This window comes from Microcaecilia unicolor, chromosome 1, assembly GCF_901765095.1.
Source record: "Microcaecilia unicolor chromosome 1, aMicUni1.1, whole genome shotgun sequence".
Classification (NCBI taxonomy): Eukaryota; Metazoa; Chordata; class Amphibia; order Gymnophiona; family Siphonopidae; genus Microcaecilia; species Microcaecilia unicolor.
This window is the reverse complement of record NC_044031.1, coordinates 183,670,806-183,697,525: the sequence shown is the minus strand read 5'-3', so window position 1 is coordinate 183,697,525 and position 26,720 is coordinate 183,670,806. Positions and strand designations below refer to the sequence as shown.

At 43.4% G+C, this 26,720-nt stretch overlaps 1 protein-coding gene across 1 annotated transcript; it reads right to left on the bottom strand.

Moving 5' to 3' along the window:
• Positions 1–515: 515 nt before the first annotated feature.
• On the bottom strand, positions 516–25,752 carry HEBP1 (heme binding protein 1). The gene is made up of 4 exons (XM_030203056.1): positions 25,553–25,752; positions 11,193–11,331; positions 3,427–3,607; positions 516–1,948 (listed from the first exon to the last, which is right to left on the bottom strand). The coding sequence occupies exons 1-4, from the start codon at positions 25,628–25,630 to the stop codon at positions 1,774–1,776; spliced, it is 573 nt and encodes a 190-aa protein (XP_030058916.1). The 5' UTR covers positions 25,631–25,752; the 3' UTR covers positions 516–1,773.
• Positions 25,753–26,720: the final 968 nt, after the last annotated feature.

Sequence of the window (26,720 nt, the reverse complement as noted above, 5' to 3'; positions counted from 1 at the left end):
ACTATTATATAGTGGGTTATAATAAAGTTTTATTATTTTTATTATTATTAACGCCTGCCCTGCTCTTTCCCCAATTGTTCTGACCACCTGCAGTCTGCAACAGTGGCAGGAACTATACACACGCTCTCCTGTCACTTCCCCATCCTTTGACTACGGCCCTCTGTAAGTGGCAGTGGTTAGTGGAACCACAACCTAGCTGCCCTCTTCCAGGTTCAACTCCCTATGTAATGCTGCCTCAACCTCCCCAGAACCGGCTGCCTGCCTCTCATGGATCTTGGTGCCCATCTTCTCCCCAGCCACAGCAAAGATGCTGCAACTCATTGTTACTTTCAGCTGCAGCCCCAGCTTCATTCCACCAACTCCCACTCGCCACCGAGATCCCTGTAGCAGTAACATAAGCTTAGACAAATACTCCACCACTTCCTGGTCCTGCCTGTGCTCCCAATTTCCTCCACTGCCTTCTGGAGCCCATTAAAAAATAAATAAATAAATCAAAAGCTACTAAAAGGACTGTATCAGCTGTCACCAATGCAAGAAGTTTCTCATTTTTTATTAACACCTATTCACAACTCACCATGAAAGTAATTCTATTAGAGATACAGGAAAAAGCTCTTCCTGCAATGCAAACTTGGTTCTGCCACACGGCCATGGCAGCTAAATTGAAACACCCTGCTGTGTAAAAGAAAAACACGCATAAAAATCAAAACTGAAGGGATTCTGGCTGGTATGAGATCCATTTCTGGACGACATCAAGAAACATCTAGCTACAATTCATTCCCATATATTTTAACAGCAGTTTGGTCACTACAACTGAAAGTAACTTACAAATTGTTACAACTCTTTACTATACATAATAAAATCAAAATGAAACTCTTCTTGATTTTAAGAATTGACCCCGGTGGCTGGGGGTTGACAAGTGCTTTAGATTGCTGGAGCAGGGAGAGATTGTTTTGATAAGTAACAATGTAAATAATTTCTTATACTTTGGTGTGACACCAAATTTCTGTGTTGTAAACTGGAAAAAGTAATGCACAGAAGTGTTATTAAAAAAAAAAAAAAATAGCAAGCATGCATACAGCTTACTTTCACAATGCAAGAGCTCCAATGAACCTGCTGTTCTCAAACGAACTGTTTGGCCCACTGTGCCTCAAATGTAGCTTTTCGGCATAAATACAGAGGCATCTCTCTATGATGGATCTATGGATGCAGAGCAAGGACAAAGTGAGGACAATTACTTAGCATTACAAGCTCACAGGGAAACAAAACCTACATAGAGGCCCCAGCGAGCACTGTGTCAGGCCGCCACCTTCTTTCTCACCACGAGGCAACAGCTCCGCGTTTATCTCCTCTCGTGATCAACGCTGTTCTCTGTATGATGTGTGTTTTGGCCTCAGTGGCAAGAAAGAACACCGAATGAAAATACCAATATGTTCCAAATCAGCTTTCTTGAAAGAGAACCCAATGCTCTCGGAGTATTCAAAGGATGGTTTTGAGAGGATTCCGATGCACCTCCCCCACTGATGCTTCTGGGATCCAAAGACAAATCCCAACAAGCAGCACTATGTCTACCATCTCTACAATTTAATAGGTATTTCAAGAGTCAATTTAGCCCTTAATTATTTTTAGCGTTTCAGCGTCTGGTTTAGTTCTTGAATATGACCTAATAACCCAGGTGATGTCTCAGAAACTAGCAGGATAAGATTGTATCATCCAGTGTGGATATCCCTGGGCTTGCTGTTTGCCTCGAGTCTCAGAACACACTGCCTAGTGCACTCAGTCTTTTCTCACCAACCAGACCTCATTGCGTCGGCCATAGGGTTTCATAGGGGGGTCGTACCCATTGCAGTAGTAGTAATCTGTCTGGTATGTTGCTTCTTCCCCCAAGGCCGAGCGCAGCTTGGCGGCATGAGCCACGTAGTCAGCTTCTTTGGCATAACCGCCAAACTGCCTGTCAATAAAGCAGATGGCATCTGTTATGGACCCTGGAGTCCAGAGAAGGAATAGAGAAAGAGAGACAGGAAAAATGGAGGGAAAGAGAGGCTTGAAGAAAGGGGGAAGTGACAGTGGCGGGTGAGGCAGAGAACTGGAGAGCAGAACAGCCAGTGTGGTGAAGGAGGGAGGAAGTGTGAGGGGAGAGATAGCAGTAGAGTATAGAGAGGGGACGTGAGAAAAAGGAAATACCAAAAGGATGATAGAAAATATTTAAGAGAAACAGGAGATAAAGATGAGTGTATGCAAAGAAAAAAAGAAAAAAATGTAGAAAATACAGAACAACCAGAAAGTCAAGCAGTCAAAGAGAAATAGGGGTGGGGGAGGCAAGAAGAAAAATGTGAGAATGGAAAATATATGAAAGAGAAAACAAGAGGTGGAGGAAAACAGAATCAAAAAAAGAGAACAGGAGAAAGAGAGCTAGAAAGACACTCACGTAAAACCAGCTTTAAATATCAACGGATAAACATAAGAACATAAGAAAAACTGTGCCAAGTCAGACCAAGGTCCATTGAGCCCTGCATCCCATCTCTGACAGCGCCTAGTTCGGGTCACAAGTTCCTGCTAGGATACTAAGCAGAAATGGAGTGTTTGGGGTTTTATTTTTTTACAGCACATTAACTGACCTACTGTCATATTAATGTTTATGGACTGTTATACACTGAACTTGTACATCACAGAGAGCATGCTTTGGAAAGTGCAATTTATAAATCAACTGAAAAAAAGGAAGTAATGAGTTTCCCAAGCTACCTGTCAAGCAACTTTTACAAATTCTACCTCCAGGAATTTGTCCAAATCACTTTTGGACCCTGCTTTTAGCTGCATTGACCATATCCCCTGGCAACAGATTCCACAGGCTAACCATGCATTGCATGAACATTTTTTAAAAAACTTCTTATGATTTGCTTTCAGTCTGCTGGTCATTAGTTTCATGAGTCTCCTCTTGTTTTTGTGCTGTTTGAAAGGTTAAACAGCTGCTCCCAGTTCCACTCCTCTCATGATTTTATAAACTTCCCTCTCACTCATCTGTTCTCCAAGCTAAAGAGCTTCCTTAACCAGTTTAGCCTCTCTTCACAGGGGAGCTGTTCCATCCCTTTAAACATTTCTGTCATCCTTACTATATCCTTTGTGAGATGGGGCCTACAGAGGCAAAACAATATTCTCTTTATTCTCTATTCTTTTTCAAATAATCTGTAGCACTCTTTTGGTTTGTGTTTTAACATCTGTGGGACACTAAGCTGAAAACTTCAACTTACTGGCCACAATGACTCCAAAATCTTTATCTCAGGTGGTGCTGGGTACTTCCATATGACCCAGACTGGCCAACAGCACACACACTACTGCACAGGCATGGTACATTCTATGTTCTTGTGCAGGTTAGGAGTTTCCAGCGTACCACAGCATAAAAATCTCTCTCTGTCATGGGATAAGACTCACGTGGAATACACAGTCACCCTCTCTCTCTCCTCGATCTGGATGCTGCTCTCAGTAGGAACAGGTGGGTCCTCCTGGAACCGGCTGGGAATACGCAGTAAAACCTTTACCCTCTGCTGCAGGGACCCGTCCTCGGCAGGAAAGGCAGTGATGGTGACTGGAGCTGTCATCCCCATGCCGGCACCTAAAGTGCAAAAACATTCAAGCACCAACATGTCAGAAGGGGGAGCTGAAAGTCAGCCTTGCAACAAGCTTGCTCTTTGTTCCAGGAGTCCTAGCAAGGTACATGCTTTATCCACCATATCTGAATACCCTTAGCAACTGGATCTGCTGGGCTTATTTTAAATGTATGTCTTTTGTAAGATTTTCTATTAAAGCTAATTAAAGTATTTTTGTGAATAATTTATAGCTGATGTACAATGATTTAAGAGAAAACATAGCAACTGGAAAGGGGATGGAATTTGGTATATTGCCTTTCTGTAGTTACAATCAAAGCGGTGTACATATTAAATACAGGTACTTATTTATCCAAATTCTAGATTAACACACCTCAAACCATAATGCTAAATCATTTCACACTCTCAAGCATGCCATCAAACCTGGGAGAAAGGGGTTGGGGAATGGGGAAGGAAGAGCATTTTAACTTTTTTTTTCTACATCAGGATGTCATTGATTGGTGAGGCCTGTAAGTAATTCCCTGTGGATCCACTAGAGGGACTCTTACAGTCTCATTTTGAACCTCAGAGAGCTGAGAAACTGCATTGCTTTACTGTACTTTCATGGCTGCTTCTTTCAACATAAATTGCTGAAGCTTCATGCTTGGACCAGGGGCGTATCTGAACTTCAACGGTAGGGGGGGGGGCCAGAGCCGAGGTGAGGGGGCACATTTTAGACCCCCCCCCCCCCCCGGCTGAAAACAATGACACCACCACCACCTCCAACTACTTCAAACCCCCCCCCCCCCCCTCTCGCCGAAGATGACGACACCACCACCAACTGGCTCCAACTACTTTGAACCCCCCCCTCCCGTCGTCACTCCACCGTCGTGCCTCACCTCCCTTTGCTGGCGGGGGACCCCAACCCCCGCCAGCCGAAGTCTCCTTCCTTCCTTTGGGTTTGGTTTCTGACGTCCTGCACGCACGTACAACGTGCAGGACGTCAGGCTCACAGTGTTTCTGTGAGTCTGACGTCCTGCACGTTGTACGTGCGTGTAGGACGTCAGAAACCAAACCCAAACGAAGGAAGGAAGGAGACTTCGGCTGGCGGGGGTTGGGGTCCCCCACCAGCAAAGGGAGGTGAGGTGCGACGGCGGAGTGACGGCGGGAGGAGGGGGGGTTGAGACGGTCGTCGGTAGGGGGGTCCAGGGGCAAATCTACAGGGGCCAGGCCCCTGTGGCCCCATAGCAGATACACCCCTGGCTTGGACTAATGGAGAGAAGATAGGTTGGGGATCGGGAAGATAACAATAATACTGGTCCATGAAATGACAGTTATGAAACTACAGCAGCCCCCTAGCACATTACATTACATTTAATATTTATAAGCCACTAAAAACCAAAATAATGGATCGATGTGTCTAACAATAAGAAAATAGGACAGAACCCTAGAATTACAACATTTTAAAACTTTAAAAAGAATTGTGTCTTCACAACACCAATCAGCAATAACCTAACCAAATATAGACAGTAAATACACAAAATACATACAAATAACAAATTAATGCCAACTAATAGAATAGGCAGGTTTTCAGAGCTTTCTGAAAAATAGCATAGTTGAACTGATGACTAATGAAATTTGGTAATTTTGCCTCCATTTAACTGCTTGATAAATAAAAGAAACTTCTAATGTAGATTTATATTTAACTCCTAGTGGTCAAGTAAATTGTAAGGACAAATAATGTCATGAGGTAGGTACATAATTTTTACCTATTGAGGATATCAGTGGTAGAATGCATAATGGAGCAGAACCTTGCAAAATCTGAAAGACCAAACAGCACAGCTTGAAAACGTCACGAGCCTCAATAGGAAGCCAGTGAAGTCTCGCAAGTAGAGATTTGGTGCTCTCAAATCTTGAGACTTTAAAAATCAGACATGCTGCTGTGTTTTGCAATAGCTGGATCCTCCTATGGACAGCTTCAGTACAACCTACACAGATGATATTACAATAATCCACATGATTTTGTATAAGTGTCTGAACTATCAAGCAGAAAACATCAGCTTTGAAATAATCTTATATGTCTCAACTTACAAAGTAATTGGAACACCTTAACCGACAATTGGACATGAGGTTCAAAAGAAAGTGTACTGTCTAAAGTTTTTCCCAATATTTTCAGCCCATGCTAGTTGCCCAATGAAAAGGGAGACTTAACAGTCTGGCTGCTCCATGCAAACAGAGCCACAGCCACTCTGAAACAACAGGCTGGCAAAGTTGGCATGACAACAAGGACCCAGACAATCCAGACTCTAAAGGAAATCTTCCAGCCACACAACCAGCTAAATTATCTATTCAAGATATTTTTAAATTTACATATGCCCCACTTGATTGAACATGGAGAAGAGTGCCGAACCTGATTGAATAATTTTACCTGATGCAGCCATGATAGCTAAACATAGTGCTATATCGGGCTAAAGTACAGTTCATTCTAAGTTCCGATGGAGAGATTATTGCATCATTTTTTTCAAGGTCCGCTAGTGAGAGGCAGCAATGAATCACTCACCTGTTAAAGATAAGTGCATTTCTACGTAAATGATTTTGATGCCATGTTGAATGAAAAGGAAATTTTTATATATAAAAGAAACGGACCAATGAGGACTCAGGATGTTGATATGCATGTGTTTGCCTCATACTTGGAAAAAAAAAAAAGATATCATCCATTTTCCAATGGTCCACAAAAACATTTGAATCTATTTAAGATATAGTTGACGTAATCCTATTGCATTGCTATTTTATACAATATTAGCACAGTATTTAGGCATGTCTAAGTTTAGGAACCCCTGTTTACACTTGCCATTGAGCTGGTATAAATGGGGTGCCTAAATGTAGTAGGCACACAGGTAACTCACAATACTCTGCTAACAGGGGCGTAGGTAAGGGGAGCCATGGGGGACTAGACCCCCGCAAATTTCATCTGGGCCTCTGGTTTGGCTGGCAGGGGTCCACAACCCCTGCCAACTGAAGCCTTCTTCAGCGCCGGTCTCAGCCTGCCCCTGGTTTTTGAGCATCAGTGTGCAAAGGAAGAGCAAGAAGAAAGAAGAGCAGGGGGCAGGCTGCCTAGTGGTAAAGTCTCACACGGAAACCGGGTGGTAATGATCTACGTGCGTCAAATGCCACTTGGCGCACGCCCAATAAGCGTGTCCGAAAATAAAAATTATTTTTCAGATGCGCGTATCGGACACATGACAAAAATGAAATTACTGCAAGAGCCACACGGTAGTTGGGTGGTAACTCCATTCTGGCACGCAATGCGCACACAGACGCTTTCGCAGCTTAGTAAAAGGGACCCTAAATGTCATCCCTGCTCCTATGACCCACCTATCTGAATGCCTCCCTAATAAATATTCTACAAATATGGACTCAAATGGCATAGGTCATATTTGTTAGGGAGGCATTCAGATATGTGGGCCATATGTTGGAATGCTTAACAGACAGGTTCATGGATGTTAATTTTTACAGGCCATTGCAGAATGATCCGACTAATGCCTTAAAAAAGAAAATAGATTCTTTTTTGGTGATTGACAAACAGACAGGAGGATACTTGACTACAAGAGAGTATAAGTTTTTCAAGTTCCTTTTCCAAGAGTCCCTGTAATATATGCACTACCAAAGGTTCATAATTCATTGGTCAACCCACCCAGAAAACCCATTGTTTTGGCAAATTTGTTATCACATTCCTCAGACCACTGATTCCCCCCCCCCCCCCCCCCAGATTGCATCTTACATACATGAATCCACTCATGTTATAACATTTTGCAAAAATACTGTACTGACAGATAAGGAGGTTTTTCTACAGACTTTAGACAATGAGTCACTGTACACTAACATTCCTCAGACAGAAGCATTACAGATTATTAGAGAAGCACTGAGCAAAATGACTACAAATCTGAGAATACCCACAGAGTATATATAGTAGAAATTGCAGAGTCATGGAATCGGAGGTAGGGTATTATTATGGATTAAGAACTGGTTGAAAGATAGGAAGCAGAGAGTAGGATTGCGTGGCCAGTATTCTCAGTGGAGGAGGGTAGTTAGTGGGGTCCCGCAGGGGTCTGTGCTGGGTCCGTTGCTTTTTAATGTATTTATAAATGACCTAGAGATGGGAATAACTAGTGAGGTAATTAAATTCGCCGATGACACAAAATTATTCAGGGTCGTCAAGTCGCAGGAGGAATGTGAACGATTACAGGAGGACCTTGCGAGACTGGGAGAATGGGCGTGCAAGTGGCAGATGAAGTTCAATGTTGACAAGTGCAAAGTGATGCATGTGGGTAAGAGGAACCCGAATTATAGCTACGTCTTGCAAGGTTCCGCGTTAGGAGTTACGGATCAAGAAAGGGATCTGGGTGTCGTCGTCGATGATACGCTGAAACCTTCTGCTCAGTGTGCTGCTGCGGCTAGGAAAGCGAATAGAATGTTGGGTGTTATTAGGAAGGGTATGGAGTCCAGGTGTGCGGATGTTATAATGCCGTTGTATCGCTCCATGGTGCGACCGCACCTGGAGTATTGTGTTCAGTACTGGTCTCCGTATCTCAAAAAAGACATAGTAGAATTGGAAAAGGTACAGCGAAGGGCGACGAAAATGATAGTGGGGATGGGACGACTTTCCTATGAAGAGAGGCTGAGAAGGCTAGGGCTTTTCAGCTTGGAGAAGAGACGGCTGAGGGGAGATATGATAGAAGTGTATAAAATAATGAGTGGAATGGATCGGGTGGATGTGAAGCGACTGTTCACGCTATCCAAAAATACTAGGACTAGAGGGCATGAGTTGAAGCTACAGTGTGGTAAATTTAAAACGAATCGGAGAAAATTTTTCTTCACCCAACGTGTAATTAGACTCTGGAATTCGTTGCCGGAGAACGTGGTACGGGCGGTTAGCTTGACGGAGTTTAAAAAGGGGTTAGATAGATTCCTAAAGGACAAGTCCATAGACCGCTATTAAATGGACTTGGAAAAATTCCGCATTTTTAGGTATAACTTGTCTGGAATGTTTTTACGTTTGGGGAGCGTGCCAGGTGCCCTTGACCTGGATTGGCCACTGTCGGTGACAGGATGCTGGGCTAGATGGACCTTTGGTCTTTCCCAGTATGGCACTACTTATGTACTTATGTACTTATAAAATAAATTATTTCTATTTTGAAGGCTGTTTCTACAGACAGATTAAGGGTACAGCTATGGGAGCCACTATGGCCCCCTCTATAGCTAATCAGTACATTGCGAAGATCCACAATGAATATTCATGAGATAGATTTGCATGCAGTGGAGGCACTGCATACAAATCTCTCTCTCATGAATATTCATAGTGGGTATCATGAAAACCTGACTGGCTGGGGTGCCTCCAGGACCAGGTTTAGGAACCATTACTATAGTCAGTTTCTGAAAATTAAAAGAATAAGCTCTGAGCGACGAGATGCAGAGTACCAGGCTACAGTGATGACTGCTAGATTTTGTAACAGAGGTTATCCAGTCAAACACATTAGGGAAGGTCTTATTAGACCAGGCGAAAAAGATAGGAGCTCACTTTTGACTGTTTGACCTATGAAAACTCAGGATAAAGTAGTCTATACTTTATTTTATGACCACTTCTCTCACGATATCATTTGCATAGAAAGAAAATACTAGCCCAGTCCATTCCACATTTTGCTGATAAAGATATATTAGTAGCATTTAAAAGATATAGAAATTTAAAGGCTATTCTTGCACCATCAGCGCTTCCAGAACCTCAGAAGAGAGACATTGTCTGGGGACGTTTCTCCAGTCACAATTGCTCTGTTTGTCACATCAATCTCAAAATGCCAATTTCCCTACCCATAGCCATGCCTCTTTTTGGATGTGCACATTAGAACAAGTTACAGCATACGCTTAGCAAGTAATGCACGTAAATTCTAATTATTGCCAATTAGTGCTCATTATTGCTTAAGTACTGTTAACACTGATTGGCTTGTTAAGCCAATTAAGTTACGCACATTGTTATGGAATATGCTTAGATTTAGGTGCTGCACTATATAGAATCCAACAGCAAGTGCCTGTATCAGGGGTCTGCAACAAAAAATATATATAAAAACCACTGGTTCTTCACAATGCAACCGAATAATCAATAAAAAAAAAATACTCTGTTGCTTTGTGAAGAATCAGTGGTTTTTATGTGTATTTGTTGTTCCAGACCCCTGATGCAGGTGCTTGATGCCGAAACACTGTCCATGTTGGGTCTAGTAATAAAGGACTCTTACTTTCCCAAGCTTGAAAGGCCCTTGGTGCTTTCTTTGCATTTATAAAGTCCAAAACTGAACACAATATTTACAATATTCAGCATTTGTATTTCCAGGATGTGCACAATCACACAATGAATGTTCACCGACAATCCCATTTATCTGGTCATTAACAGTAACACAGCATCTCCTTCTAGTCAAAACTCTTGTTTTAAAAGCTGTACTTAGTGGATCAGGCAAAAAAACTAGAAAGAAGAACTTGTATGTTGTATCTCAAGGACTAGATTCTATATATGGCACCAAAAAATCAAGACTAAAAAATTTAAACATCGAGCACTATTCTATAAAGGATCCGTGCCCTATATAGAGTGGAGGAGTGGCCTAGTGGTTAGGGTGGTGGACTTTAGTCCTGGGGAACTGAGGAACTGAGTTCGATTCCCACTTCAGGCACAGGCAGCTCCTTGTGACTCTGGGCAAGTCACTCAACCCTCCATTGCCCCATGTAAGCCGCATTGAGCCTGCCATGAGTGGGAAAGCGCAGGGTACCAATGTAACAAGAATAAAATAAAAACAGAATAGTGGCTAAACGATTAAGAACATAAGAACGTAAGAGTAGCTATACTGGGTCAGACCAATGGTCCATCTTGCCCAGTATCCTGTTTTCCAAACAGTGGCCAAGCCAGGTCACAAGTTCCTGGCAGAAACCCAAATCGTGGCACCACTCTATACTAAGAATCCCAGGGCAAGCAGTTGCTTCCCATGTCTGTCTCAATAGCAGACTATGGAAGTTTCCTCCAAGAATTTGTCCAAACCTTTTTTAAACCCTAAGCTGGATGGAAAATGTGGGCATTGATCCCACTGCCTCTCGCATGCTAAGCGAGCGCTCTATCACTTCAGCTAATTCCCATAAACAGAACCTAACTTAAGGCGCCAATCGGTTCTATTCTGTAACAATGTGCATAAGTTCTGGGAATGCCCCTGGCCATGCCCCCCTGAATTTATGCGCACATCGTTATAGAATATGATGTGCATAAATCCCAATTAAGGCCAATAAACACCAATAATTGGTTGCTAGCAATTATTGGTGCTGAATGGCTCATTAATCAATGAATTTGCGCACACAAATTTAATTGCCATATATAGAACCCAGGGGAAAATGTTTGTTTCTCAGCACTGCGACAGTCATGTCAAAGGGATCAACTCAGCACCCCTGTCTAAAAAAAAGCCAATATTCTTTTCATGAACAACAGTGCTGAGAGTGGCAGGCCATAAAGTGTGCCAGTCACTGCTACAGTCCACATCCTCGTTCCCTGTATGCTCCAAGCTGGTGAATTACTAGAGTGCTCACCTGTCTGGTTGGCTCCTCCGACGTACTTCAATAACTGAAGCACCGCTTCCCGTGAGGCCTCATCGAATGGTTTTCCTGTCACCTCCACCACCGCATATTTCCCTGCATCATACACCCTCTCCTCATAAGGGACGTCGTCCTGTAGATACAACAAACCATCACACCAAGTACAGGACAAGCTGGGAACACAAGATCGATATAGCCAAGGAGCCCACAAAACACAGTGATGTTAATGCTATGGAGTCTGCGCTCACAGCCCATGAGAGCAAGACAGTCATTGTTAAGAGTGGTATCGAGGCTGGACTTAAGAGCCTATGGTACAGGGTTGTGGAAAGAGCCCTGCTGCTTTGCTCCCGGCATCAGCACTGTTGATGAACTGAGCACAGGAAAAGAGGAAGATTTCCATAATCCACACCTTCTGGAAGCCCCTCTGCCTAGTAATGCTGACCTCTTCTTCACAATTCTGACAAACACAACCAGTTGAAAAGTGCATACTCTGAGCATTACGTGTTTCACTGACAGTGTGTGTATGAGTGAGTGGATAGGGACTAAGCAAGAGAGGCTGGCTAAATGAGTGTGTGCATGCAGGGGCCAAGTTAGGAATGGGTGGCAGAGGCTGAGTGAGTAGATGGGGATATGAATGAATGAGTGGCTGGAGGTAATCAATGGCATGGGGATGAATACGTGGATGAGGGGGGGTAATAAGTGAGTGAGTGCATGGGGGTCACGAGTGAGAGCGCATCTATTTAAAGAAGGGAAAAATGAATAAAAACTCCTGGCACCAAGATCCCAGCACTGGTCCAAAATGAGCTGGAAAGGAATTGCTACACCAGACTCCTAAAAAGGGGCATTATTCTATTCTATTTAGTGCATCTCTATTTCACTTATATCAACATGGAATCAAAATGGGTTACAGTAAAGAAATTAACAAAATCTTGTTAAGAATACCAAAATATTATCATAAATCAAATATTAAAATATTTATGAAATAATTACGTTTTCAGAGCTTTATGAAAAAGCAGGTATGTGGGTAATGTCTTTATCTGAATAGATATATTATTCCAAATTTTACTTGATTGAAACATAGGAGCCTTCCAAAAGTCCCTAAAACTGTCTAATACTAAGCTCTCATAAATTAAACTGTGAGACCTAGATACAGTTGAAGTCTTCTTGATGTCTTCAGCGAAATAGGTCAATCCTGACCCCTACATAAGTTCTCATTGAGTCCCATTAGCTTTAGAATGGTAGCACAGGCTATTTTGGTACCACAGTTACACTATTGTAACTCACTTTATTGCTCATTAACTGTGAAACTGAAGAAACAACTTCAACGGTTGGAAAAGCAAAGCTACCCCATTACTTAATGACCTGCACTAGTTAAAGATTGACAGTCACATACATTTTAAATGTGTTTGTTTAGCTTATAAAAAGTCTTTATGGGCTGAATCCTGAGATAATAACTTAGTTTTTAGTGGTGTCAGGTAATGGATTTATTTCAAGTAGGGAAAGGCTTTTACTGAGTATCCTTTTATGAAAGATATAAATTGTACATCAATTTGGGAACGCTCTTTTAGTTTTCAAAGTGTAAAAACTTGGAATAGTATTCCAACTGAAATTCGACGAGTAGCATCTTATCTTTTGTTTAGAAAGGCCTTGAAAACCTATTTCTTTTCTAAGCAGTGACTGTAACTTATGCCTCATCCTGCTAGATAGGAATGATGTTTGTATTAGTCAAGTTGATGGATACTACCTTTATTAATTTATGTTTTTTATTGTTATTTCCTTCTGATATGAGAAGTTATTTTATTACATGTAATCTGTTTTGCAACTTAAGGGTTAATAGTGGAATATAATTTCAATAATACAATACAATACAGTGTAAGGTTGGGAGCCCAACACTGAAGGTACAGCTGGGCTATACGAGCAAGGAACAGTTTCATAGACAAGCACCAAGTGCATACTGACCGTGAAAACAGACCCCCTCCCAGGAAAGAGAGGTAGAGGTTCAATATAAGGATGTCAATACCTGCAGATGGATGAAAGCCCACCGAGTCTGGCCTGGAAAATACCAGGAAACACTGAAAGAAGCAGGAAAACTGCTGGCCTTAAAGAACAAAGGATGCATCGCTCCCAACAGTGGCAGAGACATGTCCAGAAGAAGGTAAGAAGCTGCGCTCCCTTGTCAAGATGGAGCTGTGGCTTACCGACAGAGGAAAAGGAAAACACACCCCTTGAGAATAAAAGGAAGAAACTGCAAGACAGAGCTGTGTTTCACACAAGAGATATAGCTGTGGACCAGAAGTTCAGAACTGAAGAGAGATTACCGTAAAAGGTGACATTGTGCAGCACATACTGAAAAGGAGCCTACTCCAATCCCAGAAAGGAACCATGTCCACCCAACAGAGAGGGAGCAGTAGAGATGACTCAGAACTCCCTATGGAAGGATGGGGCCAAGTGTGATGCGGAGAAAGAAAGCACAAAAGGATCTACACTAAAGAGACAAAGAAGTGGCTGCAGATAAGGAGTATGCACCAGAGCCATAGAAGACAATGTATGTACCCAACAGAAATTTGGGTACATACATTGAATCAGTAGAACTCAAGCCTCCATGGTAGAAAGCCACATCTACAACCAGAAATGCAACAGCATTCCACAATCAGAGATGAAAGGGCAGTCTATACTCACAGACAGAAGCAGGAGTAACCCGAGATAGGAAAGGAGCAAACTTCTGGAGATAGCCTGTGCACTGCATACAATGATGAAGCCTGGTCAATAACCAAAAAGAGGGACCCGAGTTAGGAAACTGGTGAAAAAACTATGTTCAACAGGCAAATATGGGCCAGAAGCCTACATTCAGAGATGGAGCTGCGCTCATCATGCAGAGATGGAGAAGATGAAGCAGTGCTCAATATACAGAGATGAAGCTGTGCTCAACATTTCGAATGGAGTTGACGTTGAAGACCAAGTAGTATGCCACTGCAGAACATTTCAAGAGACTGCCTCTAAGAGGAGCAGCCTGAAAAGGTTGTTCGCAGAGAACTGCTGAAAGATTGGCGTCCTGTAGGAGCAAAATAAGCCCTATATGCAGCACTATATACCACTATATAACAAAGTTCTATAGGATTGATACATGGCACAATTCAGCATCTCCAACCACTTTGGCTAACTTCATCTTTTATTGCTAATGTGTGTGTGTGTGTGTGTGTGCGCGCACTGTAAGCAAGGACATTGCAGACATCATCAAAAACTGCAAGCAAACCAAGGACCTCTGGAAATCCCATTGGTGACTGAGCCAACATAATGGCTGGAGAAACAGAATTCAACAACATGTTGTTACAGGGACAAAGCACTCCTCGGTCAGTGTCTCTGCTTCATCACGTTTTGGTTTCCTAAGACAATACTGGGAAGCCCCAGACCTGTTGTCCAGTCTTGTGGGGTTCATGCCAAGCTAAGTGCTACAACTGGAGGTGGCCTTTTCTCTATTAAAAGGACTGTAAACCAAGACAAAGGGCTGCTGTCTTGCATTCCATCAGAGCAGCCCCTGCTTTGCACCTGACTGACCATCTGAGCAACACTATGCCATCTGCTGGATGTCGGCACCATCTACTCAGGTTGTATAGTTGCCATGTACTTTATTTATTTATTTACTTACTTACTATACTTATATCCCATCTTTATCCAATGGAGGCCAGCAGACAACAGAATTACAGAAACCCACAGGGCTGCAGGGAAAACCCTGAACCAGAGGACACTGCTACTAGTAACCTATAACCCCGCTGCCAGAGGCAAGCTAAGAAAACTGCCAATATCGACAAGGAAGCCTATGCTACCCCACGTAAAAAGGGTAGGAGAATCATTTAGAAAATTGCTGACAAAGAAGCCAGGAGGCTAGTGACCTAACCAAGTCAGAGGGCTGCTGCCCGAAACATAATTCCAAATGAAAGCTGCAAATCTTCAGAAGCCATGAGCCTGTCTAAGCTAGGAAGCCAATAGAATGCCACTGAAAAAGACAAGTGGCAGTCATGAGAAAAAAATTCTGAAAGAAAATGGCACAACCTACAAGCCTGTCATCCCGCGTTATGAGGAAGCAGCCCTGAGAGACTAAACCAGCCAGGGTCTGAAGGGACACAGAAGTCTTACAAAACAGCACACGAATATGCTGTCCTTATATGTGCTGTTCAAACGCAGCGGTTGTCTCTTGTTCTCATACATCCTTATCACTGATGACCATATATCTCTGTGAGAACTACGGTGAAACACACACCACTTTCAACTGATAATCGCGTTGTTCCCATCCTCACAGAAAATGCAACAGTGTATTACCACAACCAAAGCAAGTGATATCATAACGTCATCTCAGCAATCTTCTTCAATCCTCTTGCTACATAATTGTTTCAAAAGCCTTTAATAACTTTATTGTTCCCCAATACAGGACCGTATTTCAATTTCTTCGTCAGGAGGAACAACAAATCCTTCAACGAATCAAAACATGCATTGAATACTCTTTAAAGTTTTCCAAATTAAATATCAAAAACTCTTCATAATTATGATCTTAAAAGAGGTTGCTTACCGGGGGAAACCATGTCCAAATTCTGTATGGTCATCGGTGATAAGGATATATGACAAGAGACAACCGCTGCGTTTGAACAGCACATATAAGGACAGCATATTCGTGTGCTGTTTTGTAAGATTTCCAGAGACTCAAAGTGGCTTGAAGAGCTGGCGTGTAGGTGGATTGCTGCAGCATTGTGACTAAGACACCAAAGGTTGTAATTGCTCTATGTTGACCATTTGAATAAGAAACAACATTACTGAACTGTTGCAATGTTGGTCCCAAGAAACGCAAGTAGTGATATGTAAAATACAGTGATATGTTATATTGTTCAGTATGAAGTATGAATGGATGTGAATGAATGGGGTTAAGGCATGCATTGTATTCTAAGTAATGTATAATAAAGTTGGGTATTTCATACAATTATAATTGAAAATCTAGAGAGTGATTAATATAGTCTAAAAAAAGACAGAGTGGAGGAGTGGCCTAGTGGTTAGGGTGGTGGACTTTGGTCCTGGGGAACTGAGGAACTGAGTTTGATTCCCAGCACAGGCAGCTCCTTGTGACTCTGGGCAAGTCACTTAACCCTCCATTGCCCCATGTAAGCCGCATTGAGCCTGCCATGAGTGGGAAAGCGCAGGGTACAAATGTAACAAAAATAAAATAAACATGGGAGGTGATGGCTCTGTGCTGTGTACAAGTCTGAGCAGAAAAAAAAAATACATCAGAAGACATCCGTTGGAATGCTATTCTGCACATAAATATCAGCACTTCAAAAATGTTCTACAAAGAATAACATTCCAGCACATGCACAGCTATTTGCCAATACATTTGTCTGATTAGACATACCCACAGCACTACCTGCCCTTAGTACAGAACCTTATGAGCATGAATCTGACATGTCCCTTATTAGTGCACAGTTTTGTGCAGTTCCCTGTTTCCGTATAATTTGCTTACTGCACTGGTGAGTAAAAATTGGCCATTATTTTTGTGTTACAGGTGTGCTGGCTTAGTGCACGGATCCTAACACAAGCTTTCTGCATCAAACTCTCTGTCCTTCCCTCTCCCGCCTGGAAAAAAAAATACTGGTAGGGGACAAGCAGTGAAAAGGTTTACTTAAGAATAAGTCAGCAGGAACGCCAGGCCCAGGCGGACCTCCCCAGGTAAAAAAATAATTCAGAATGGGCCTCAGAGAAGTGTTCTAGACTGCCAATAAGATAAATAAAGCTGACTGAGGCTGAACAAACAAGTTGGCAAGATAAAAGAGGGCTGAGGCCAAAAAAGTGGGAGAAGGGCAACAGCCTGCAATGTGGCCTCTGTCACTGAGCTGTTGCAGAAGTATGGCAGCAGGGCGGAGTGGGGAGAAAAAAAGCCAGTGAGGAGCAAGATTACTGCCTGTGCTGATAAGATTATTCTGTTCTAGCTTTCTTCCCTTCTCCTAGGCTTCTTACTGCTTTATATCCAGTGAAAGTGACATATTACTAGTCCATCCCTTCCACTAGCTGTTTCCCATTTCAGATGACCACTGCACTGTTCCCACCACATAAGGCCACGACCAAAGTTTGGACAGCCATTTTCTACAAATACATGCACTAGGCAGCTGCCCATGGCAGCAGCTTTTGAGGGACAGAAAAAAAGCAGCAAATCTCAACACAAAACAATAGGTGCAGGAAGCAACACTAACTCAAAGCACAGGTCTGAATTTTTACTTGCAGGGAAGGTATGCAATTTTTAAGTATTCCAGTTACCAGGGTAGTGTTTTGGGAAATGTAACCCAATTATGTAACTATATGCATAACAATATGTTCAATTTTTCATTTTTACAGGATCATTCTGAGAGAGGTAGTGTTGGAGGTGATCATAATTGTTGAGTTTGATTATAAAAATTGCAGAGGGGCTTATTGAGTAGGGAGGGGTATGGCTGAAAATCTGCATAGGGTACCTAACACCTTTGCACCTGCCCTGCATAGTAATCCTTCCTCTTCTACTCCCTTCGATTCCTTACACACACACAAATACACCCTTTTGGATGGACTAAATGGCTCATTTAAGAGATTGAGGTTTCTGAATGGCTATTTCTTTCTTTTCACCTGCCTTGTTGGCATTAACCACTTGAAAGTCTCTGATTTGCACTGTAGGTTTCAGGGGACTGATTTATGTGTATCAGTGTTGTCAGGTAGAAATGGAAAAATAAGCACTTTTTGTTTAAAAAAACAAGCGATATCAGTTCCTAAAAATAAGCTCAATTTTTTAAATGTCTTATAAAGTATGTTCTGGGTGTCAGAAGGCAGTCCTAATACAGGGGTGGTACGTGTTGTGATTAACTCCTTCCATAGCCAATGAAAGAGGACAGGAAAAGGCGGGACAAAGCACCGGCTTACACACTTCCTTGCAATGTTATCACGGTGACAATTGTGGGCAATCGGTGATATATCAAGTCAAATAAAACGCAAAAAAGAACAAGCCCAAAACCAAGCTACCCACGAGTTCAGAACAAAAATGCAACTTCAAAAAACAACAAGCCCAAACTTGCGGGAAATAAGCTAGGTTGGCAACACTGATGTGTATCTGTCTACATCTAACAGATGAGGCAGGATTAACCCTTTGGTGGGCTCTAGGCAAAGAAGTGCATTGAACCCCCACCACTGTGATATAAATACATTTTAAAACTCCCACAAATGGGGCTCTGACTCTGGCCTCCTCCCCCATTCTTCTGCCAACTGCTGGCCTAGAAAGGGAAAAAATGTGCCCCAAGAGCCACTTAATTAGCATATCTGAACAGGCCCCTCCTAAACTATGGGCCTTAGGCAAACACCTAGTTTGCCTATGCTGCTACTTCAATAAATATTGGAACAAACGTTTCTGTATCCATTTCCTGTGTTGGAAGACAGTCCACAACTCTAGGGTGGGCTGGAGAGAACTTTGACGGAAACTCCAGTAATTTGGTACACGAGGACAGTGCCGGGCAGATTTTAATGGTCTGTGTCCCGGAAATGTCAAAATGAATTTGGATAGACTGCACTGGGCTTCGACTTCAACTTCACTAGCTGGAATTTAAGGAGAGGGCTGGGCAGACTTCTACGGTCTCTGTCCCAGAAATGCCACAAAGAGACAATGATCAAGTATTTTACATCCTATTCATTGTTGGTTTAATCATGACTTGATAATGAGTGTGACTGTTGGGCAGATTGGATTGTTCTGGTCTTTATCTGTAGTCATTTATAACTAGTAAAAGAGGCCCGTTTCTGAAAGAACTGAAACGGGCGCTAGCAAGGTTGTCCTCTACTGGCAATTATGTTTTAAGGGAACTGTTAGGAGAGAGTATGTGTGAGAGAGTGAATGAGTATGTGTCAGAGAGTGAGTATGTGTGAGAGAGAGAGTGTGTGATTGAGAGAGACAGAATATTGTGTTTGTCTGTGTGAGAGAGTGTAGTGTGTGTCCCGTGTGCACCAATTATGCTGTCTCCCCTGCATTCATCCATATGCAGCAAACGTCCTCTGTGCCCTGCCCCCTTCATCCATCCATATGCAGCATCTCTTCCCTGCCCCCTCCATCCATCCTGGTGCAGCAATTCTCCTCTGTCCCTTGCCCTCCCCACCTACATGTGCATCAACTCTGCATTCTCCCCTGGCCTCTCCTCCATCCACCCATATCCAGGGCCCCCTTCCCTCCATCTCTCTCCCCTCTGAGTTCCAGGCCCCCTCCCTACCTCTCTGTGTGCCCTCCGAGTTCCAGGCCCCCCTCCCCTTTGAGTTCCAGGCCCCCCTCCCTCCCCTCCGAGTTCCATGCCCCCCATTCTCGTTCGAGTTCCACACCCCCGCACCTCCCTTCCTCTCTCCCCTTCGAGTTCCAGGACCTCCCTCCCCTTCAAGTTCTAGGACGACCCCCCTCCCCTCCCCTTCGACTTGCAGGATGCCCTGCCCCCTCCCTCTGAGGTCCACGCCCCCCTCTCCTCCGACTTCCACACCCCCACGCCTCCCTTCTCTCTCTCTCTCTCTCTGCCCTCCAAGCACGCCCTGTCCTCTGGCAGCCCCTCGCCTTCCTAAGTGCTGGCCGTATTTTAAAAATTCTTACCTTGGGGTGCGGCATCCACAGTGAAGGCGAGTGGCGCTTCACACTGCCTTCGCATGTGTCTCAGCTCTGCCTCTGGTCCCGCCCTCATTTCTTGTTTCCGGAAGGGCGGGACCAGAGGCAGAGCTGAGACACATGCGAAGGCAGTGTGAAGCACCGCTCGCCTTCACTGTGGACGCTGCACCCCAAGGTAAGAATTTTTAAAATAAGGCCAGCACCTAGGAAGGCGAGGGGCTGCTGGAGGACAGGGCGTGCTTGGAGGGCAGAGAGAGAGAGGGAGGGAGGCACAGGGGCTGACAACTATACAGCGTTCCCTCGAGGGCGGGGCGATTATGAACCCTACGGACACTACACGGCTTCACTGCCACGGAGTCAGCTTCAGAACGTTGGAGGTGCAAATTATTATATTAGATAGGGCTCATTTTCAAAGTTCCATAGGTTACTATGAGGTGTATTTTCAAAGCACTTCGACTTACAAAGTTCCATAGTAACCTATGTAACTTTGTAAGTCTAAGTGCTTTGAAAATATGCCTCTTATGTTTATTGAGCTACAAATGCTGACAGTTCTGAGCAGAAAAAAAATCATATCAGTACCCATCTGCTGGAATACCATTGTGTGCATAAATAACTGCATCACAAACATTTTCCCCCTGATTCTATAAAGGTCAACAAAAATTGCATGTGCAAATTTAGGAGCATTCCCAATTTGTATGCACAATTGAATAATATGCCAATTAGTTCCAATAATTAGCTTGGAATCAATGTGTGTAAACTTAGGCACGGGAATTTTCACATGGTCCAAAAAGGGGGGGGGGGGGGGACAGAAATGGGAAGGTCATGGGTGTGGCTTCAAGTTACACGCGTAATTACAGAATAATAGAATTCCATTCATAAATTTAGGTACAAATGACAACCCCTAAATTTACGCGCGACTCTCCACTTGCACGTGCATTCTATAAACTACGCTGAACTTTAGGGGTGACTTACAGAATTACCATTTACGCAGCATTTTTCAGCACTATATAGAATCTAGCCCTTGATGCACAGGTTCTATTTGCATATAATTTGTTTACTACATTACTGTCTTCTTTCATTACCCTCTCCTGTGGGCTCTATCCTCTCCCTATTACTCTTCAACTTTTCTGTTAGCCCTTTGGCTCTACTACAAAGAGAACCTATAGCCTCACTAATCCACTTCACCAACCCACCCAGTTATGAAAGTCCACCTTCTATACTTCCCCCTAATCACTTCCTTCTTTCTTCCCTTGCTTAATCTCTGCACATCACCAAATGTATCTGATATCCTGGAATGATGTTGTCATAACAAAACTATGTAAGCCACATTGAGCCTGCAAATAGGTGGGAAAATGTGGGATACAAATGCAATAAATAAATAAAAAATAAAATACTAATACACTCATGGTATTAGTGCTTACTCTTGCACAGATGATTTTTTTACTTGTTTATGATACCGATTCAAAATCCACTAATTTACAATCACTTCAGCGCTGCTTATGTCAGACAGCATTATGGCTACAAGATCACCGTCTCGTACTCAATCCAGAAACAACGGTGGCCTGTTGGATTACGGGTTCATTTTTATTCAATAGGCAAGTCACCCCTGCTACCTCTTTCAAGTACGAGGGAATTGTTATCGACTCAGCACTCTCCTTTTCTCCACAATCTCCCAAATGCTTAAAACTGGTCGGCATCAAGTATATTAGAAATCGAGGGCAATTCGTAATGTACTTGATACTGACTCTCTTGGTTCTCTTTTTTTTGCCTATATTAATTGACATTATGATTGCTATAATGTCATTTACGCAGGCACTACTAAACTCAAACATCTACAAACTCTCCAAAATACCACAGCATGAATTCTTTGTAGAGCAAACCATTACAATTAAACTAGGCCACAAACACCTGCGTTGGCTTCCGACTGAGTTCAGAGTAAAATTTAAGATTCTAACACTGTCTCATAAGGTTTATTATAGTAACAAACCAGCGTATCTGGCATCTCTGGTTATTCCCTATTCTACTACTACTATTTAGCATTTCTATAGCGCTACAAAGCGTACGCAGCGCTGCACAAACATAGAAGAAAGACAGTCCCTCAATGATAATACTTAGGCTTGTTTTACCCCACCCATCTAAAGCAAGGTGGCAATCAATGAGATCCAGTACGTTTTATTTTCTGGTTCACGCACTTTGGAACCCTCTCCCTCACTATTTTCGTCTAGAGAGATCATATCGTCTATTTTGGGTTTCTCTGAAGACTTATCTTTTTAATTTACTGTTCAATAGCCAGTTATTCTGGCTGCTTATATCTGAAACGGAAAAGCAGGTTTAAGGGTTCAGTGGGGTCATAATAGGTTATATCTGATTTCTTTATTCTGTTTGGTTCAATGATTGTTCTTTCCTATCATTTTATAGAGTTATTTTTCTTCTTTTATGTATGTTTTTACATTTTGTAAACTGCTTTGACTCATTCAGGCATGAAGCGGTATTGTAAATGAATTCAACGATAAACAAATTAGAAGCTGTGAACTAAGCCATCAGGGCATGGCTCTAACACATCAACCCCTCAATATGTATATATTTATTTATATACTGGGATTTAACTGCCTTTATGAAGAGATTCACCCAAGGCGGTGTACAGCAGGTACAGTTTTACATCAAACTTACAGTTTTATTAACAGCATAAACAATAGTAAAATGATGAGATATAAGCAAATACAATGCAAGAGGCAAACTTGAAAACAGCAAACTGAAACCTAATAACAGGCCTACCATGAAACAGGATCAAAAATATATGGTTGTTCTGCAGAGCTGTTAAATGAATATTTATTTATTTATTGCATTTGTATCCCACATTTTCCCACCTCTTTGCAGGCTCAATGTGGCTTACAATACATCATGATAGGTGGAAATATAATTAGAAACTATACATTTAATGGTGCAGAATGACCTTTTGAAACATTATAATGAAAACATGATAGTAATATAACAAGCAGATATTTATTTATTTATTTATTTATTTTACTAGCAGTTGAGCCCGTAAAAACGGGCTGGTATTGGGGTTTTCCTTCCTCCCTCCCCGCGAGGTCGCCACTGCTACCGTCCCCCCCCCCCCCCGGAGTCGTCGCCGCCGCCGCCATCCCTCCACCCGGCCCGGGCCCTCTCTCTCTCTCCGCTACTAAACTTACACATCCATTCGCCGGAACGCAGCACGCACATCAGCTGAGCTGCCGTCGGCCCTTCCTTCTCTGCCTGTGTCCCGCCCTCCTGTGACGTAACGTCAGCGACGGCGGGACACAGGCAGGGAAGGAAGGCCGATGGCAGCTCAGCTGATGTGCGTGCTGCGTTCCGGCGAATGGATGTGTAAGTTTAGTAGCAGAGAGAGGGCCCGGGCCGAGTGTGTGTGTGTGTGGGGGGGGGGGGGGGGTAACGGTAGCTGTGACCTCGGGTGGGCGGGTGCGGTATCAACCTCGGCGGCGCAGTTTCCCTCTCTGTCCCGCGCTCGTCATCATGTATTGACGCGGGGGCGGGACAGAGAGGGAAGTCTCTACTGCGCATTTGCGAGTGAGTCGGTCACTCGCCATTTATATGTTTGATTGCATTTGTATCCCACATTTTCTCACCTATTTGCGGGCTCAGTGTGGCTTACAATACATTGTGAATGATGGAAATACAATTTGTTACAGTACGATTATGGGTTACATTGTGAAGAGTTATGGAAAGACAAAGTCAAAGTCAAAACATCATTTGGGGAGTAGAACAATGGAGCGTAACAATGGGGAAATGATAGGGCGATAGAACAATAGCAAGAGAACATTAGGGTATAACAATTTTATCTGTGGGTAGAGTTTTAAGTGTGGTGAAAATACGGGGGAAGAGAATTCAGAAGAGAGTGTATTGGTGCATTTCTGTTAGTGTGTATGGACTTCATGTGTTTTGATCCTTGCAATAAATTTTCTCAAAGAGATGAGTTTTCAATAGTTTGCAGAAGTCGGTTAATTCGTAGATCGTTTTTAGGTTGCGTGGTAGTGTGTTCCAGAATCGCGTGCTCATATAAGAGAAGGTTGATGTATGCAGTACTTTGTATTTTATGCCTTTGCACTTAGGGAAGTGGAGATTGAGGAAAGTTCGGGAAGATCTTTTAGCGTTTCTGGGTGGCAGGTCTATTAAATCAGACATGTATGCAGGGGCTTCACTGTGAATGATTTTGTGAACCAAGGTGCATACTTTAAAGTAAGACAGTTCTGAATATATGTGGAGGAGTTGACTATGTTCATATTTGTTAGTCTTTGTGGTATGTTGGGCTACAATAGTACTATATTTATTATTCCACATATGCCTTGTTGAAGAGATGGGTCTTCAGTAGTTTGCGGAAGTTAGTTAGTTCGTAGATTGTAGATATATATCTCAGCCATTGTTTTTAGCAAATTAATTCAGCAGATCTGTTACATTTACAGAGCTACTCAGACTCAGGGAAGATAGACTCAAACACAGGATTGCAGAGATTAAAACAAATACCCAGCCTGCACCGTTTCATGAGGGTTACAAATTTCCACATTCGGGAGGATCCTCCTCATTTTTTCACCCTATCTCCCTGCCACAGACATCACTTTTCTGTAAGGGAAGAAGGAGGGGAGAAGAAGGGATAACTGTGAACCTGGACTAGCTCCCCATTCGCTGGATCAGAATGAGGCAGAAACCTGAATGCAGGTCTCTGGTCTCTCGTATGACACCAACCTGCCCTGCCTTTAGAATTTGGACTGGGCCAGCCCAAAGAACTCTGCTCGGCTGCTTTGTAAAGAAAAGTTCCCCTTGGCTGTAGTATTAGCTGGCTGAAGAGGACATTTGCAGACACAATAATATACAGTGCTGTGGGTCCTATCTTATCTGTGCCAGCTCCTTCTCTTACACTCAGCAAAATTCCCTTTCTAGTAGTCCTCCTTACACAATTCAGGTGGTGCCTGGGGTTCCCCACCACCCTGTTGCTTCTCACATGTCCAAAGATACACTAACCACTGGCAAGTCAAAATCGTCTGATATAAAACACTGTTTTCTAAGTCTTGTTGAAGAAATTTGATAAATAGCATTGGGGGGGGGAGGGAGGACATGCTTAAAAGACAAATGAACTGGGCCTTGGCAGAAAATAATTGTACTGTACAAAAAAAAAATCAGGCCATATTATTGCACAATTTTTTCATTAGGAAAACAAACTGGAGATTTCTGAGCTGCTTCCTGTTAAAAAGGGTTCAGAGCTATCCACAGACTCAGAGGCTGTGTGGTGGCTGAACTGTGCGTACAACGTTTTACACTGAAGAGCGCAGACTATTTACAATCCCACATATTACTGGCACGTGTGATGCAAAATAACACGGGCCTTCATACATTGAAAACTGCAATTTTACACATAAAAAAAACCAAGCAACCTAACCTTGGGCCACGGGGGTAACTCGCAGGCACGGAAGCGCTGCCTTAATTCTTTAGGCGGACACATGTGCCGATGTGCGCCTTATTTGCGCTTCGCCGCCCAGTTGGCCGGGACCCCGGAGAGATGACTTTATGCCCACTAGTGGGCCAGGGACTGATTTTCCTTTTCCGCAGGAGCAGGGTCCCTCTACACGCTTCCCTTGCTGCCTTATCATCAACTCTGCCCCTGAAATTAGCTGTGTGATCACCACTCCATATTAATAGATTGGGAGGGGGACGGGTCCCCGCCTCTCACCTTGGCCCCGGTTCGGAGGACTTGCAGCGGGCAGGATTCCGTCCCCCCGAACAGCGAATTCCGGATCATCCCGAACATGTTTGTTGCTGCTGCTGCCGCCGCGCTCTCTCTGCTGAGTCTGCTCGGGCGGGGGCGGGGGCGGGGGCGGGGGCGTGAGTGAGTGTGTCCGGGAAGGACGACCCGTTGGTTATGGGCGTGTGGGGGAGAAAGAAGTTTGTGCTTGTGAAAGGATCAGTTTATGGGGGTGGAAGGAAGGAACCTAGTAGATGGGTTTTAAAGTGTGGGAGGGGGAGACTGTGGCTGGCTCATGGGATCTCATGCGTGAATGCCCGCAGATGGGGGATGGGAGAGAAAAATCGTATGTCCAGAAATAGTGCAAGGAATAGGAGCCAGCTCTATAGGTGCTGTGGGTGCTTCGGCACCCCCAATATTGAGCAAACTTCTTGATTAGATCCAGGGAGGGGGTCATTTCCATTGGGTTTAGCACCCCCAATCATTTTGAAAACGTGGCTCCCTATGGCAAGGATAGCGGACGCCCTAGGCACTTAAGTGTACATTAGCAAGAAGAGAAAACCAAAAGAAACCCCTCAAAACACAATGAGAGAAAGCAGACAGCAATTCTTTATTGTACAAAGTTGAAAAGCGGACAACTCAGGCGTCCATAATAACCATATAGTACAATAATGAGGCCTAAAAATAGGGAGCTATATCAGATACAAAAATTATAATCAAGTGCAATCTTCAACGCAATATCCTGTGTGCTGGCTTCAGCATATTGCACCAAAGATTGCATTTTATTTTAATTTTGTATCTGATACAGCTCTCTATTTTTAGGCCTCATTATTGTACTATAGCAGTGATTTTCAACCTTTTTCATCTTGCAGCACACTTACAAGGCGCAAAAATTGTGAAGGCACATCTCTGAGTTCTCCCTTCACTAATCCACAAACTGGCACTGAGCAGCAAGTCCTTCCTTACTTCACTGCAGCCACCACACTTGCTCTCTACCTGGGGTGGTTGATGCTGCACTTGGAGGATGCTACAAGCATGCATACCCGCAAGCGAGCCTTCGCCGGAGTAGCCCTCCACACTCTGTAATGCATTGCCTGAAAGGCTCCGCTTAATACAAGACTAGCCTTTAATGGAAGAAGTAAGCAACTTGTAGTCT